The sequence below is a fragment of the Salminus brasiliensis genome, chromosome 2, assembly GCF_030463535.1.
Source record: "Salminus brasiliensis chromosome 2, fSalBra1.hap2, whole genome shotgun sequence".
NCBI lineage: Eukaryota > Metazoa > Chordata > Actinopteri > Characiformes > Bryconidae > Salminus > Salminus brasiliensis.
Genome location: NC_132879.1, coordinates 16,715,732 through 16,734,509, shown reverse-complemented (window position 1 = coordinate 16,734,509; position 18,778 = coordinate 16,715,732). Strand labels below are relative to the sequence as shown.

Below are 18,778 nucleotides of genomic sequence, written 5' to 3'. Positions count from 1 at the left end.
ACAATAACTATTGAATATATTTCATGACCTTAAGTTGCACCTATTGCTGACACAGATGTGCAAATGCACACACAGCTTGTCTAGTCCCTGTAAAGAAGTACTGCCAATAGAATAGGGCTTACTGGAGCAGATGAACATGAACTTATTGGAATTGTGCCTAATGCCAAGTGTGGACTAGAGGGGTATAACCCCCCCCCCCCTTAGAATTGAGCTGTAGAGTAGAGGAACTCTGCAGTGTTCTCTGGAATTATGGCGCTCCATCCATAGATTTTGGATGGGATGAGTTGGGGAGTTGGGGGATGAGGTGGGGTGCTGATCGTCCAACATCCTGATCTCACTCATCACTCATCACTGAATGCACTCACATTCTCATAGCAGTGCTCCAAAATCTAGTAGAAAGAATTCTCTGTACAGTAGACATGGCTGCTCCAACAAATGCAAGATAATTTTTTTTAAACTTGATTTAAAAAAAAAAACAATGAATGAGCAGGTGTCCCAATACTTTTGTCCAAATAGCATATGTTGTAAAGAGGAATTTGGGAAGAAGTATACAACTAGAATAAAAATGAAAAAAATAACATGCCAGTGGACTTTTCCAGGACAGCCTTTCCCACAGCAGCCAAATAAAACTATTAGGAAATGATCGCTTCTTGTCGGGGGCTTTTGTGCTTGCGTGTTGCTTACAACCTCTCCATGAATGAAATGCACATTTCTCATCCATATTGCATGGCAGGGCTGAGCACTGAGCTCTCAGAGTCAAGGAGAAGAAGAGACGAGAGGGAAAAGAGGAGGAAACGAGAGAGGGATGAGCGCAGAAACAGTGAAGGCTTTTTACTGTCTGTCTTTTAAAGTGTATGCTGTCATTTTGCTCAAGGGCAATGAGCTAGTTACACACACACACACACACACACACACACATACACACATGGGCACAGAGTTTTACATCTGAAAAGAAAGATGCCTGATTACACCCTCTTTAACAACAATGTTTGTGCCTCTCGCACACACACACACACACCTGAATATGCACAGCTCACATCTTTTCCTTTCACTCACTTAATATTCGTCTGACAGACGTTCTCCCTCAGAACATCCCAACGTTTCCCTCATTTTATTTCGTCTGCCTGTCTGTCCATCAGAACTCCTATCTCTGTGCGTCTGACTGTGTCTACCTCTCTCCAACTTCAGGGTGGGATAATTAAAAGAGAGAGAGAGACAGACAGAGAATTTTTGAGTGACAGCAAGATTTATATGCACAGAATAAGAGGGTCGAGAGAGGCTGGATTGAAGATATATTTGTCGAGCGAGAGAGAAAGAGGGGGAGAGGGAGAAGGAGGGTGGTGAAGCAAGAGTGAGAGAACGGAGTGGATGCAAGGAGAGAGAAAGGAAAAGAGGGAGGCAGAAAAGAAGACATTTAAGGAATGATGTGCAGCCATAAGCTCAATAGCAGACAAAGAGAGAATTAGAAAACACACACTCACACACACACACACACACACACAGATGCCAGACACCATCGGAGGATGAGAGGTAAATCTTAGGTGGCTCCTGGAAGACGGACGAAATTTGAAGAACAGACACACTAAAACGTGCGTGCACACCCGTGCACACACACACACACACACACACACACACACACACACACACATAGACACACATTCATCTGTAGACAACAGACATGGGGCTCGTCATGGGGACTTTTTCAATGCAGAGCAAACAGGTGGACTATCGCAAAGGTAAGAGCAGCTTCTCTCTCTCTCTCTGTCTCTCGCTTGCTCTCTTTCTCTGTCTCTCGCTCACTGTTAGAGTGTATTCTTTCATGTATGACATAAATTATCTGTGCTAGAATAGTTTTAACACATCTGTGTGAGTGAATCCAACTATACACACTGTGGGTGTGTTTCTTAGAGTACAGGGATCTATGTGTGTGTATATATTACACACACATATTTATATATATATATAATCAGTGTGTGTCACTCTTGCTTACAGATGTTAATCTTGTGTGTGTTTGTGTATGTGCGTATGTGTGTGTGAGTGAGAGAATTCATCTATTCATTCACTGCACATCTTAGCTCACAGCTGCTGGGTGAGTTTGTGTAAATATACTATGTGCTCTGCCTCTATAAAAGGCTATGGTATTCTACTGCTCTGTGCTTAACACTAAATCATTGTGTGTGTGTGGGGGGTGGGGGGTGGAGGGAGAGAGAGAGGTCCAGAAATATAATGCATTGTCATGTATGTCATGTATGTGTGCATGTGTGTATGTGTGCATGTGTGTGTATAACCCCAATATTAAAGCACTTATTCATTTCACTGTGTGAGTGTGTGTACACATTTACATATTTCTGCATTTGTCCTTTTGTAACACTAAATTCCCACTAAAACTTCATTTATTTGGGCTCTTGATTACATTTCCTCATTACTCAGTGACATTACACACATTATGTACACACATCACTGATGTAGTAACAGAACCCTGTGTAAAGTCGCAAGTTGTAAAGTAAGTTTACAGGAAAAGGATAAATGTCCTTAACACTAACATCAGTGCTAATGAGAGAAGATTCTGTTACTAGTAACTTCAGATCATTATTGTTAGATGATTCCTAAAGTCCAAACAATGGAAAGGTCACTTTGGGCCATTATCAGTTGGTATGAAAAAATAGATTCATACAAGACTCAGTACAAGATATACAAACACTAATCAGAAAGAGAGAGTGAGATAGTGAGATAGACAAGCAAATACTGGACAGACAGAGAGAGATAGACAGAGAACCACAAAGAGATAGGTGGAGAACCACAAAACATGGCTTGATCTGCCAACAAAACACCATAAGATGCCACACCTCTCATCTAGTGATGAAGTGGGTTGAGGAGCAAGGAAGTTCGGGTGATGTCACAGGCGGTGCAATCACCCGATTCCAGCAGACACTCTATTTGAATGGCACTTTGAGCAGGTTAGATAAGCACTGATGGAAAGAATGAGTGGAGATGATTCATATGGGTCAGAGGAAAGGAGTGGATGAGAGGAGTGGAAGTAGAAGAGAAACCTGAGCAAGACATGGAGGAGTTGTAAAAGGGTTATTTTCTGGGCTGTTGAGCAAACGGGTTGAGGAAAAATCAAATGTCTCACCTACTTTCTCACTCCTGGTCTCTTTCTCTCTGTCTCTCCCCCCTTCCTCTCTAGCTCCATCTTCTGACTTTTGTAACAAGTGTAAATGAGATCTGGGAAGCTGTGAAAGCAGCAGCCAACCATGTCATACATATAGCATGTCTGATTCATTCATTACATAAGGACACACCGCTCTGAACTATGGGCTGTCCATCAGCCTGCAAATGAGACAGAGAGGTAATAGAGAGTGAGAGAGGGAAAGAGAAATCAGGTCATTATAGAGAGAGTGAGGGGAAAATCTGATAGATAAAGCGAATGATGCTGGAAAGCTGGAGGGAAAACTCGAGCTGAGAGATTCCAGACAGAAAGAGAGAGAGAGAGCAAATGAGAGATGACTCCTTGGGGACTGTGTGGTGATAATAACATGCTGTATGCTTTTTGATTAGTCTGTATTGAAGAAGGTGTGCCGATAGAGGGGGGAGAGTGTACAAACATCTCACTCTATAGAATCACACCCCAACCGTGAAGTAATTCGCACAGATTCACAGGAGCAGAAAACAGACCTATGCATTCATCTGTTACTGAGGCTGGGTGATCAACAAATTTGATAGAATCAATCAAGACAAAAATAGTTATACATGTTCAATTGTAGTTTTGTTATTTATTATTTAAGCCAGCATTATGTGAGAATTGGCAATTTTTGGCTTCTGGGCTTCCTCTTCAGTTGCGGGTGTAATTGACTTTTACACCACTGTCATGAATGCAAATCACACTTTGAGACCCTCCCCTAATGGACAGTTCTACAAGTGCATGTGTTAACAAGCTAAAGGAGAAAGTACCAGCACTATACATGTCAATAAACATGTGGACTGATAAGGTAGAGTAACATGTCGGTCTCAAGAAACCTAAACTAGAGACAATGTGCGACTAACACCTGACTATAACATATAGAAATGCTAATCAGGGTGGTCCCCTTTTTTATCTGATGAACTACTTTGCCTAGCAAATGACCATTTAAGCATTGAAAGGAGCATTGATGCAGGTCTCGCTTTTCTTTACCTTCCCCAACTGTTGCATAGTCTAATTCACATACTGTCATAATTAAAAATCCACTGACAGAAAGTAAATCTTAGGTGGCAGGCAAGCCCACACAACTAGTCAGCAACTGACACAAGAGGACTTATTACCAGTACTGATGTCGGAGTGTGTTATCTAGGATGTTTGCTAACATCACCTCAAGATGTCTAGCTAGCGGCTAAACCTCGGTGAAATGGGCTGAAAATGGTGGAAATTTGCTGCCTTATGCTTATGATCAAAAACTATCGAGTCAACAACTTTGCTAACGCAGCACACATCAATCAAATGCAACAACACAAGACAATTCAGCCAGCTAATATAATCAGTCAGCTCGGCATCTATCTTGCATCTTTTTATCTAATTTAGCTCCCATCAATGAGTAAAAGACAGTCTTCCACTTGTTTACTCTCCTTTTTCCTCAGACAGCATCTTCTTCATTCTTTTCACAGCCTCTGACATAATGTATATACTGTAAATGCCAAGCTAACTCCTGCTTTTAGCTGTTTAGCTTTTGCTTCATATGAAAACAAAGCTGCAAAAAACAGCCCCATTTAAAATCTATGTTTCTGAAACAGCTCATTTACATATTCCCGCCTATTCAGCCTACTGCAGTTTAGCCCCGTCCATTCAAACGACCGTTTTAACTGTTGGCTTTGTTCGAAACTGAAGGAAGCTGAGTCGATGCTTTGCCAAAGTTTGCCAAAGTATCAACAATCCACTGTTAGCTTTGTTTAGCTGTGTTGGCGTGAGCCTTTAGCATTTGTAACCAAATGAAATATACTTTAAGATGAATACAATACTGGACTTTGATTCAGACATGCCTGGGTTATGCCATCCTGCCTCAGTAGGCAGCATTCGGTATGTTTCCGACATTCAGTCATTTTAAATAAGGCAAAATACATCATGGTCATTTATCATATTTTAGTCTTAAAGGAACATAAACAGAAATGTAGCATTTAAACCTTTAAAATGTCCATGTACAAATGAATTATGACCATGTTTGGAACATAAAGCCAAACAAATGTAAATATAAGTGGACCTCATAGAAAATATGTCCCTCTCTTCTCTCTCTCTCTCTCTCTCTCTCTCTCTCTCTCTCTCTCTCTCTCTCTCTCTCTCTCTGTCTCTCTCCATCAACACACAGTGTGTCAAGCTACTGATGCAACTCATTTTCATTTTTCATTTTATTTTTATTGGGACAGGTAATATATATTCAAAACAGTGATTTTTCAGTGAAGTTTGCTTTATTGGTTAGATGGTATCAGATTCAGCATTTTCAGTGTGCACTAAACATATTAGCCAATAAAAGAATAGCACATTATGACTTACTTACTAAATAAAATATTGCAATAAGATGACAGGGGAAAAAAGGCACTTGCTTTAGTTTGCTTCTATTCTGAGTGTCTTTATTGTTATTATTATGATTGTTTATTCTGAATGAATTAGTTAAGAACTCAATATTGCTAAATCTAAGTAAACAAACCAATGCATAAAAGTCTTAATATGCTATTTTACAGCATAACTTATCATGTTTCACATAAACACAGCTGTGCCTCTAGCAGTAAGATACTTTCCCCACAACATTTTCTGTTCATGCTTAATAACAGTAGGCGGTGATTTAAGCAGGGCAGTGATTGTCAACCCTTATGGTGGAGTATCACTGCCCGAATACTGTAGTGTTTATTTGGATAGTTAGTTAATTAGAGACATCAGGACTGAGAATCACTTGTTTGATTAGCAGGCTATTCATGTATCTAATTTATGCACTGCTTTTTCTTTATGTGTTATTCTCTCTCTCTCTCCCCCTCTCTCTCCCTCTCTCCCTCTCTCTCTCTCCACTCTTCTGTTTTCTTATGCCTAGCCTGTGCTATGACTTTCTTGTCTGTAGCAGACGGAATAGAAGCTCAAGGTCACTGTCTCACAAGCTGCAAACCTATAATCAAATCTTGCTGGCTAAAAACCCTAGAATACTATAGCATAATTACAGCAAGAGGGCATGAGCATCAAGGTGATTAATGGTCCATATTGAAACTGATAATAGTTTTGTGTAACTGGGAGAGGGAATAATTAGCATCAGGCTAATAACTGGAAATTGTCTGCTCTTTTCTGTAGAGAGGCTTTTGGTGTCCATTGGTGTGAAACTGTACTAGGGGGCTACATCAGATTAATTAGATGGACTTTTAATGCCACACTACACTTTATGTCTAAAGGTTTATAGACACCTCTTCTAATGAATGCATTCAGCTCCTTCACAGCTACTACATTCAGCTGCTGACACAGATGTGCAAATGCACACACACAGCTTGTCATGTTCTCACAGAGAAGCATTGCCAATCGAATAGGACTCTCTTGGGAAGATGAACATGAACCTATTGGCACCATGACTAATACCAGGCATGGGCTAATGTAAAAGAAAACTCCAGCACTGAGCAGTGGAGCAGTGGAACTGTGTTCTCTGGAATGATGGTTGGTGCTCTATCCAATACTTGATAAGTTGAGGAGTTGGGGATGAGGTGGGATGGTGGTCATCCAACATCCTGACCTCACTTACGCTCTTTAATGCAGTCAGTTCCTTATACAACTTGCTAACTTACTTGTGCTTTAAGCTTTTTCACTCGAGACAAAACTTTAAGATAAACTTTGTTGTGTGTCCATTTCTCTCTGCTGCCCTTGATTCTGACCTTCTGTACCTTATGACCCCAGTAAACATACTTGCAGAACTGAACAGATTTTAAATCTACATGGCAACAAGATCTGTCAAAATCCAGAAAAGGATGCTTTAGTAAAGTATTTGGACTGTCAGTGGATTGCTCTAGTGGCATGACCTGAACACTGCCTCACTGAGCTCTTACATAAAACCATGTTTCTTTAAAAACTGGTCCAAATACAAACTACTCGACAAAAATAAGCAAATCTGCTTTATTACCATAGTTGCTTTCAGAAATACGAGTTCAGTTTTATTTTTAAAACGTTGATATAATTTACAACAAACGTTGGAAGGTAAGAAAATCGCCGTTCAATCCATGTAGATGAGCTAGCACTGCTGTATGATTAGCTGACTAATAATTCACAATAACTGGTAAGCTAAATCGTATATATTGTCACTGACATAACAAAACCTTCTCAGCCATTTGCACTGCCCTGCTAGACAAAACAGTATACACTATCAAGCCAGGCCAGCATAAACCAGTTTGATCTTTAAGTTTATTTTTCAATTCATTTATTTATTTATTTATTTATATTTATTTATATATAGTGTGCAGCTAATCCTGGCACGTGGCATCTGTGATGTCCTGAGCCGAGTTCATTCCAAACCAGGGGAGGTCATAATATTCTGATATGACTGTGTGAATATACAGTATATATACACACATATTACTAATATCATAACTGCACATGTACAGGTATTCTGAGCACTAAATACGTAGCTAGAGGCAGTTTGTTATACCCCGAAGAGGTATACAATCACTGGTAATTACTGTTGATTTCTACAGAGGAGAAAGAGCTAAATAAACCATTTATAATCTTACAAGAGTTTTTATATATTCCTTCCTTTTTGATTCTGTGGAGAATATATAGAGGGATCACTGTCCTCTTCATCCCTCTGTCCCTCTTCTTTTCTCAAAGCATTCTTGTTGCTCATTCTGGTGGTCTAGCGGTAGTAAATAGGGCTGTAGTCATTTCACTGCTCCCTAGAGACACCTCTCTTTCTTGTGCGCCCGCTCTCTCCTCTATCTCCCCTTTCTCAATACCAGGAGCATGACACACTTTGGCAGTGAGGTTTGAGTGCTCGCTGCTATACAGTGTGTGGTGAAGTGCAATCAGCGGTTAGGCTTTACAATTTCCACTTGTTTGGCGTGTAACTGCATTGTGTTCTGCTGTCTGCTGTCTGCTGTCTGTTCAGACACTGTGTAATGTGAGTCTTGAAAGCTGTATGTTTCATGTAGGGAATTTTAATGGGACTTGATGGGACAATGAGGAGACATTTTCTTCCAAAGGAGATGTTTTATGTGGGTTTTATAGCTTCAAAGACAGTTAAAACATGAAAAGAGGGGGAAAAAGGTAATCTAAAAAGTTCTGTGAGCTGAAGCTCGGTGTAACAGATCAAACGCTCAGCCCCCGTCTGGAGGAGATGAAATTTCTCCCTTCAACTGAGTCAGAGGGCCAGAAGAGTGAGGAGAGGCAGAGGGACTGATGAAAAGCAGAGATAGTGGGATAGAAGAGACTGATTACACCTGGTGAGTCAGTAAGACAGAGAGGTTGTTCTCCATTGTAAAATATCTCATGCAGTGGTTATAGTACATCTTCGCAGTGTTTTAGATGTTCTAAAGAGGAGAACATGTCTTAAGTTGATAGTTTCTCCAGTGGTGAAGTAGAATTAGAATTATGTGGAAGGCTGAGAGTTTAGAAATGTCTGCATAGTTCCATTGGTGACACACAAATAAGTCATTCAGAGTAGTTTATTGATGAGAAACTGTAGCTCCACCTCACTTCATATCACAATACAATGTGAACCCCCCCATGTGCAATTAAGAGTAATTTGCAATTAACTGTAAATAATCTGTAAATAATATTGTTATTGCTTTTTTATTTCTATTATGTATATTGTGTATATATTGGTAATTTTTCTACATTTTTGCATCTGAGTGTCTTGCTATCCCTTTCTGCTGGTACACTGAGAATTTCCCCACTGTGGGACTTAACTGCGTTGTTATTACTACTACTATTATTATTATTATTTTTATTATTATTGTTATATATATACACATATATATATATATATATATATATATATATACACACACACATATATATATATACATATATATATTAATTATTATTATATAAGTAATATTACTGTCACATTCATGCATAAAATATTGCTTTAGTGGTCTAATATGTATGTTTGATAGGTTAGAAAGCGTCTAGAACCAAAACATATAGCTGTAAGCTACTATTATCTTGTCTGTGGCATGGCTGACTTTCTTATATTATATTATTAAATATTTATGAATGTCCATCACTCTATGGCAAAAATATATATAAACTGGCTCTGACTGAAAGTCTAGTATAAAATTGACATCAAAGTGAATATATATATATATATATATATATATATATATATATATATATATATATATATATATATATATATATATATTACTGTTCCCCAGCAACGTTTTACTGGGTCACATGCCTCAGTAAACTGGGTCTAATAACACCCCTGTTCCTCTCTAGAACTAGTATAATGTTAAATACGGTGGACTTTTGAATTATAGACTGAAGGATGGAGGTGAGAGAAATCGAGGAGGCAGCAGTAAGAGATATGCGACCAGTCTCACCCAGGTGTCTGTGAGGTGTCATAGTCTGTGAGGAAGACGTCTAGTGCCTGGCGTTAGTCACCTGCTGTTATCAACATAGATTTCTGGTGCCTGTCACATCACTGTGAACAGTTCTGACTCAAAGCTTCCCTAGAACAGAGACCTTTTACATGGGACCACTGAATGACTGTCTTTGTCAGTGCTTTTAAGTGCAATAACAATTCATCTGCATGAGAAAAGTCCACAAACAGCCCAGTATGCTGCGTTTGTCTCAGCTAAAGTAGTAGTCACCAAATCTACAGCACCTTCCAGCAGAATTCACCTCAGTCATCTAATTAATCACTTCTAAAGGCAGCAATTACATGGTGTCTATTAGCTTCTGGAGACTGATCATCTTCAGGAATGCAGATCTCTAAAAGCTGAGTTGGTGACCATTGAGACAGACTCTAAAAAAAAGGGCTATATAAAAACTACGCTTTTATGAAATGTAAAGGTTTTATACCAGTTTAAGGATGCTTTCACGCCTACCTTGTTGGGTACGAACCAAAATAGCAAGTGTGAAAGCTGCCACGAACCCCGGTGCAGACCAAAGGACTAAAAAACGTGGTCTCAGTTTCGGATCAACTAAACCATGGTTCGGTTCGTTTGCAGTGTGAAACACTTTTGGATGGTTTATTTTTGTTTAGTATATATGGTCTGAGAGCTGAAGATTGCCTTGGGAGTGGACAGAATAGCCTGTGTGCATATCGCTGCTGTCCAATGAAAAACATGTATCTCCATTTTTGTTTGTTTTATAGTTTTCTCCATGGTTTAAACCCTGTAGCTGTACATTGTGTTTATTTTACATTGACTTCTATTTAAAGTTAAGACCATTTTTGCCTTCTCCTGAAAAGTCACTATTTTGGAGATACATGTTTCTAATTGGACAGCGACAATATGTACATTCCATCACTGAGGTAACTCATCTAGAGACACTAGGTGAAAGGGCAGGCACAGCTTATTGTATTTTTGTAAGGTATTTAATATTTATGATATGCTTTATTTTTAGGTTTTTGTTGCTCAGAGATTATTTTTCTTTGGTGCTTTCGTCTGACTCCATGGAAGATGGCTCCATTTGTATTCTTGCTTGTTTTTGCTTTTGTTTGTTTTTGAAGCTTTTATCAAAGTGTCCTAGCACCTTTTCTATTAATAAAATCTGGTGTAGAGCTGCCCTTGCTCTTGTTTGCCTTTCTGGTTGTGTTTTGTGCATTGTCCTTAGCTCACCACATTACATCGTGGTTGCATGGAAGCGTGTAACACACCCCTTAACTTAACATGCACTATGTGGACAAAAGTATTGGGATGCCTGCTCATTTATTGTTTCTTTTGAAGACAAGAGCATTAAAAAAAGAGTTTATCCTGCTTTTGTTGGAGCAACTGTCTCTACTGTCCAAAGAAGGCTTTTTTTTACTAGATGTTAGAGGAACATTGCTGTCAGATCTAAATACATTCAGTGACAAAAGTGTTTGTAAGGTCAGTATGTCGGATGATCACCACCCCACCTCATCCCAAAACTACTGGATAAAGCCCCTTCATTCCTGAGAATATATTCCCACTGCTCCACAGCTCAATGTAGGCATGGTGCCAATAGGCAGTCCTATTGTATTGACAATACTTCTCTACAGGAGTTAGACAAGCTGTGTTTGTGTATGTGCATTTGCACATCATTGTCAGCAATGGGTGCAATGTAAAGTAGCTGAATCAATTCATTAGGAGGGGTGTCCACTTACATTTGGACACTTACAGTGTACATCCACCCTCCTGATATTAACTGAGGTTGAGTGAAGGTCTGATTAGGATTCATTGGTTAAAAGAACTGAAAGTAAAATGAACAATGAACATATTACAGCTGTGTCACTTAGCAGCACACGTGAAGTGATGATCTTTACTGCGGAGATTTAACATTTATGAACTGAAAGGAAGTTTCTCACTCCATTTTTCAGCATGCAGTCATAGATCTGAAAGCTGCGCATGTTTTAATCTGAAGACAGGCTGCGTTCAAACGTTTAAGGACCATTTAAGGAAAGCTGAAAACGTTGATTCTTTGAAAGTGTGTAACTTCAGATTAACGTGCAGATACACAAATACAAAGTACAGATTACAATTGTTTATGATATTTGATTACCTTAAAATAGCAAAATACACGTCTCCATGTTTCCAGCTGCTCTGGTATTTCAGTCTGCATAGGATGCAAAACCTTAAACAACAGCACACACTTTACTATTTACTAAAATATGCATGTGCTGCTGTACTCTCTCCACTGCTCTTTCCCTCCATCGCTTTACTTACTCCCACTCTTACCCAATCTCTTTTACCCCCCCCCCCCCCCCCACACACACACACACACCCCAACCCCTCTTTCTTTCAACTCTCTATCTTTACTCGGCCTATCTGTCTTTACTCTCCTCATCTCTCTCACTCTCTTTTTCTTCTACCCATTTTCCCTTCCCCCATTCCTCCCCCTATTCTCCCCAGCCTAATCTCCCCCTTTTTTCTCTCCATCTCCGTCTCTTCCTCCCCCAATATTCCTCTCCCACTTCTATTGTTTTCTTCTCTCCCTATTTCTCTCCTTCTCTCTGTTCGTCATATATTTATACCCCCTTCTTTCTTACATATCATTCACTCACTGTCTCTCTCTCCCTCTGTTCTCCCCCTTTCCACCCCTCCACTCCCATCTCTCTCTCTCTGTCTCTCTCTATCTTTCTCTCCTGTGTGTGTGTTTGATCAGAGGATTGCAGACTCTGCACACGTGTTTGTTAGTGTGTGTGGTACTGAGCATGTTTTGCAAGTACTACAGTCGGCCTTCCCATGTAAGCCCTCTCCCTGTGTGTGTGATAAAGTGGCTCTCTGATACTGATTCACACCACATGACTCCAGCACTCAAAGAGAAGGAGGGACAGGGAGAGGGAAAGAGAGAGGTGGGAGGGAGGGATGGAGGGGTCCAGCATCTTGAAGAGTGTAGGGAGAGGGGAGCACAGCAAGGACGAGAAAGACGTCAGGCAGAGGGAGGAAAGAATGAGGGAAAGACGGAGAGTGAGCGAGAGTGAGTGAGTGAGAGAGAGAGAGAGAGAGAGAGAGAGAGAGAGAGAGAGAGAGTGAGTGAAACACATGTGACGGAGCAACATCCATTCAGATACGCTTGTTTCCACGGCGACAACATGGGTGCAGTGGTTGGCACACTGACCATGCAGACCAAACAGAGGCAACCGTCCAGAGGTAGGACACACACACACAGAGACACACACAAACACGCACACACTGAACATAGTATGTTCAGTGTGTCGTAAAATTATACACACTCATACATAGAGCATAGACATAGAGCAGCACACACACACATGTTGTTTCTGAAATCTTCCTGCTTCACTGGTGGTTTTATTTTCACTCATGCAACAGGTCGTCCTCTCACAACTCCCCTCTGTTGAATATTTAGCTCTCACCCACACACACACACACACACACACACACACACACACACACTTAAGTTTTCATCCGAGCATGAACGATGAAGCCTATGTTTTAATCAAAGTGTGTGTATGTGTGTGGGGTCTGAAGTGCACATGCTTTGGGTATTTATCACTCTACTCACACACACTCTTTTCCTGCCTGTTACCTTGGAAGCGCTGTTGTCATGGCAACGTGGATGTGGCAGTGTTGGAGTGTTTATGTGTGCATGCGTGTGTGTGTGTGTGTGTGTTTGTGTGTGTTGAATTGTGTGTTTGTTGTGGTGGGATCTTGAGTGCTGTATGATGTCAAAAAGGTAAAATGAAAGATGTGGTAGAACTATGGAGAGAGAGGAAAAGAGAGAGAGAGAGAAGGAGAGGTTGACAGAGGTAGAGATGATGGATAACAGACAGAAATGTCACCTGTTGATCTCTTCATTCTAATTGCTCTCTCTCTCCTCTCTGTTTTTTCGTTCACTCTCATTCTCACACTCTCCTCCTCCTCCTTCTCTCATTGTCTCTATCTGACTGGATGAATGAACATTTGTGTTGTATTAACATTGTGTAATGGTGTCGGTGCTGTAATAATCATAGCCTAGTAAAGTGCTTTATCTATACACAATATTGACTAAAGTATTGAGACACCTACTCATTCATTGTTTCTTCTGAAATCAAGGGTATTTAAAAAAAACAGTTTATCCTACTTTGGTTGGAGTAAGTGTCTTTACTGTCCAGGGAAAGCTTTTTACTAGATCTACTAGATAGATTTTGTTTGACTGCATTTTGCAACAAAATCTTCCACCCACTCAGCCCAAAAGCATTGGATAGAGCACCATCATTCCAGAGAACACAGTTCCACTGCTCCCCCGCTCAATGCTGGAAGGCTTTATAGCCCTCTAGCCCATGCCTGGTACTAGGCATGGTGCCAATAGGTACATGTTTATCTGCTCCAGACAGTCCTATTCTATTGGCACTACTTATCTACAGGTACTAGACAAGCTATGTGTCTGTGTGCCACCTCAATCAATTTAATGAAGGAATCAAGCTAAATGCAGACTTCCAGCTTTGCTTTAAGCAGTCTAACCAAAAATATGGCATTAACCGTTTAGACATTGCAAGCCCTTCTATTTTCCCAGACTCAGGTTAGGTGACTGACTTGGCCATTTAATAACATTCAATTCCTTTGCCTTAAGAAGATATTAAGCTGCTTTTGCTAGTATGTTTTGGGTCGTTGTCCATCTGCACTGTGAAGTATCATCCTATCTGTTTTGCTGCATTGGACTGAATCTGAGCAGACAGCAATTCACAGTTCATTGTGCTATTTCTGTCTGCAGTCACTTCCTAAATAATCACCAGTGACTCAGTTCCATTGTCTGCTAGTAATGCCCAATTAATGCAATAGCAGTGCCTTCATCATGTTTGACAGATTATGTGGCACTGCATTGGATCATGAACCCTTTCTGTCATTCACCATACTCAATTTAAGGTTGCCTTCATCTGCCTGAAGAATCTTAATCCAGAAGAGGGCAGACTTTTTAGATGGGTTCTAGCAGTCTAATCTCGCTTTTCTGTTGACCAGTGTTTTGCATTTACTTTCATTTCATCTCTTAATTGTGATTGTGATCTGATTTTGACAGTGATATGCCTACCTCCTCAAGAGTATTCTTGACTTGACTAGATTGACTAGATTCATTCAGACTGAAACACATTTGACTATTAAGAAAAGCTTTTATCAGGTTACCATCCATATCCAAGTCACATGAAACAACCAGGTGCATACAAGGTCTTACTTTATATAGCTTTGTGTTTAAGATTTTTTTTATTTCTGATGCTTAATGCAGTACCTTCTGTTCATGTGGGACCATACTGATACTGTGTAAATAAATGTATTTACATTCATTTACATTTATGGCATTCAGCTGACACTTTTATCCAGAACAACTTACAAGGTAACTCATATTACAGAGGCCAGTGTAGTGTTAGGAGTCTTGCCCAATGACTCTTATTGGTGTAGTGCAGCATAGTCACCCAGACCAGGAATTAAACCCCAGTCTCCCACATGGTGTGGTAGCTCAGTGGCAGGTAGTGTTGTTACCTGTTGCACTACATCAACCACACCAACATCAGTTTCAATCTTTTAAGAAGGTTCTATCTGAAACCATCTAAAAACAGACCCAATTAACCAGGCAAAGAACCATTTAAGCATCCAAACTGTTCTTTGGGGTCTGAATATTCTTTTTAGTCTATGTTTAGACTTCATCTGGGTCTGACAAACTGGCCCTAAGGGATCTGCTGATAAGTCCAAACTTCCCATTATATATTATATCATGCATGCATACATTATATATTATATTTGATCAGTCTTCTAGCAGATACTATTTATAGTGTTTCCTGAATAATAAGTCATAAGATTAATAATTGAATAATAATCCTGCAGTTTAACACTCAGTAAGGCATAGCTATGCAACCACTTCATCAAATATAGAAAAAATAGAGTTGCATGCCCAATGTCTGACTGAGCTGAGCTGTTCTACAGGCTTTGCTGATCGTAACTCGTCCCTCTAACATTTGTTTTGTGCTAGAGTCAGAACTCGAGTGAAGGCCACTTTCAGTCAGACCCTTTTATGTTTCATAATTAAAGTGGATTTATAATAATTAGTTTGAGAAAAACATGCCAGGCATCTCATAGTCGGTCTGTTTAGCATCACTATGTACAAAATAGCCCATCTGTATCATAATGTATCAACATATCTCTGCATAAATGTACACATAATACTGATTTATATGTCTTCTGTGTATGTTCTATTTAAATTAAGCATATGAATGTTCCCATTCTTTACAATTAACTGTAGAATTTAGCATGAAAGTCCTATTCCCTAAAAAGGTTTGCAGAATGTAAAAAATATATTACTGATTACTGAATATTGTGGCAAAATTTAAAACAGAGGATTTTTGTCTTACGTTGGGTGAAACAGATTTAAATTCTGAGGATTAAACTTGAGTTGTGTGCTGGAGCAAATGGAGACTGCTAAATCTGCCTGCCTTCATCAACTAGCAAAATTAGTATTATTAATTTTGTCAGATGACTGTAGTTTTCTACAGGCATTGATTTTGTCAAATGAGCTGTTTGTTTGACTTTACAGCTATGTTAACTGTCCTATATCCTTTAGAATAAAAAAGAGACCTTGTAGCTAGTAATGTAACCAGCATGAATAGCTAAGCCAGTTGCTAACTAGTAGGCAGACAGAGACATTACTGGTTATTGACATTTATTGATATTGCTTTTTGAAAATATGGCCGATATACATGAGCTTGTTGGGGATCCATCATGTCTTTTCCATGTCATGACGTTATTTTATCCTTTCTTCTTTGTCTCTGTCTTTTATTAATAACTATTTATGTAAAGCTGCTTTGTGACGACAACAGTTGTAAAAAGTGCTATACAAATAAATCTGACTTGACTTGACTTGTTAGACAAGGCATTTTTGGTTTCAGTTCCTAAAGAAGACCTAAATTTGACTAATGCCAGTCTAGACAACCAAACTTCACTAACTAGCTAATTGCCAAACCCTGGCAACCTTGGTTGTTTAGCTTAAAAAATGTTTCTTAATAATACACTGATCATAGGTGGGCTGATATCAAATTACAGATGTTTTTATGAAATAGCAAACATCTGGTCTTTTGAGTGGACTGCTTTACATGTTACATAACTAATATACTGCTATTTTACTTATCTGCTAGTTTTTAAGCACAGTGCAAATTTTGCAGCGTTTTTGGCACCAAGTAAAAATGCACTAGTAAGGTACTACAAATGCAAAACTAAGGACATTAAGTTCAGATAAAAAAAAATATATATAAAATATGACCACACTTTCACAACATCTGAGAAACACAAAAAGTGTCTTTTTAGGAATACCACATATAATTATTAATAATAATTGTTTGTAAGAGAAATGGTAATGGGTAAATAAGATTTAGATGTAGTAGGTAAATACTCAAGTCCATACAGTCTATAAATATCACTGCTGTCCAGTGAAAAACATGTATCTCCATTTTTGTCTATTGTTTCCTCCATCTTTTGAACCATGGAGCTGCTATATATACTGTGTAAATAATTCTGAATGAACAGAGTAATACAAAAGCTTTAAATTACATTAATTTTACATTAATGAAAGACAGATGCCCGATATTATTAATGTAAAGTCACCATTTGGAGATTAGGTTGAACTGCTTGAATAAGGTGCAATATCGGACATCTGTCTTAAAGGTACAGTAACAGTACAGCCTGTTTAATAAAGAGAGGTTGGAAAACAGTCATGTAACAATGAATTATGACCATGTATGGAACATAAACCACCCAAACATTGCCTGAAGTGGATCTCAAGCTCTAGATATTTTTATTTAGATTATGACTTTTACTTTTATTTGATTTTCTCAGTTAATATGTCATTATTCCTCTCTTGAATATTTGCTTATGGCTTCGCATGCTTGACTGCTCTGTTGAGTATGTTGCATACGTGCGCTCCCCAAGACCCAGTCCTTGTATGTGTAAGACAGTGTCTGTCAACCAGCTACTGCTGAAGCTTGGATACAGTGGAATATGACAGGCAGTGATTTAGTGGTGCATGCTGGCACGTCTCCCTGCTGTAAGAAGAAAAAAAAACGCCAATCTAATTAGCACGTGTTGCTGTCCGTGCCTGATCAACAAGTGCTGATGAAGCTGTGCTCGGGATAATTGGACTGTACCTACACACGTTTCCCTTTAGACTTTGATCTGAGGTGTGTATCCATAGCAACAGCTCATCATTTCTGATCAAATGCTAAGGTATTACAGTAATAAACACACATCAGCTCTCGGAGGAAGATGGTCGAAGCAGTGAGTTTGGAGCCCAAAGAAAAATGGTTCTTTTGTGCTCTGGGTCTGCTGACCTTGATGGATGAGGGCTGAAACGGCCCAAACGGCCATATTCATCTAGGCCAGCAAGCTCAGAGCCGAAGAGAACCATTTCTTTGCATGAACTTATGGCTGCTTTCAGAAAAAAAGAATTGAGGAAGGGGGGCGTTAAGGGTTGGATGGCTGTGCTGTGTTGAGTGTGTGTTTGTATATTGGATTGTGGAGGTGTTGGTTGCAGACGCCAGCTGGTTGTTGCGCACATTTTCCAGGTTGTGTTATGTATGTTTTCGTCAGTCGCTCCAGGCTCTGTTTGATCAAAAGATTTTGCAGTGTTTTCTGATATGAGTGCATGATCTGAGGGATATATTCATTATGTGTGTGTGTGTGTCTGTGTGTGTGTGTGTGTATGTGTGTGTGTGGAGGGGGGATATATTCTTCATGGTTGTTCCAGCAGTGGCAGTAGCTTTTCTCTGGTGAATATTTCACATCTTCAATCACCACCCACTCTGTGCCTCCAGCTACTCCACGTATTAATCTCTCTCTCTCTCTCTCTCTCTCTCTCTCTCTCTCTCTTTCTCTCTCTCTGCCCTTATGCTACCCTGGCTGTAAAATATTCTTTTTAAACTGCTCTTCTCTGTTGCTCTCTTTCAGCTCCCTCTTCCCTTCCTCTCTTTCACTTTCATCACCCCCTTCCTCCTTCTCTTGATAGATAAGGGCTTGAGTCCGTTCTTGTGCAAGTGCTTATTAAATCCTTCCTGTAGGACAGGCTTAATGGGGCTGTTAAGTGTGGGTGGGTGATTATGGGTGTTGGGCAGCTTTATGTTGCTGTATAAAGGTGTGTGTGTGTGTGTGTGTGTGTGTATGTATGTGTGTGCATCAGTCAGAGACTACT

At 39.6% G+C, this 18,778-nt stretch overlaps 1 protein-coding gene across 2 annotated transcripts in view; it reads left to right on the top strand.

Moving 5' to 3' along the window:
* The first annotated feature begins 1,321 nt into the window (after nucleotides 1-1,321).
* Nucleotides 1,322-18,778, top strand: part of kcnip1a (Kv channel interacting protein 1 a) — a 35,788-nt gene continuing 18,331 nt past the window's right edge. The window contains exon 1 of one of the 2 annotated variants that reach the window (XM_072668745.1): nucleotides 1,322-1,736. In XM_072668745.1, coding sequence (XP_072524846.1) covers nucleotides 1,679-1,736 — 58 coding nt within the window. In that variant the 5' untranslated portion in view covers nucleotides 1,322-1,678. Of the gene's footprint in view, nucleotides 1,737-12,520; nucleotides 12,766-18,778 lie in introns of those variants that run through there. The other variant, XM_072668738.1, reaches the window with a different exon arrangement.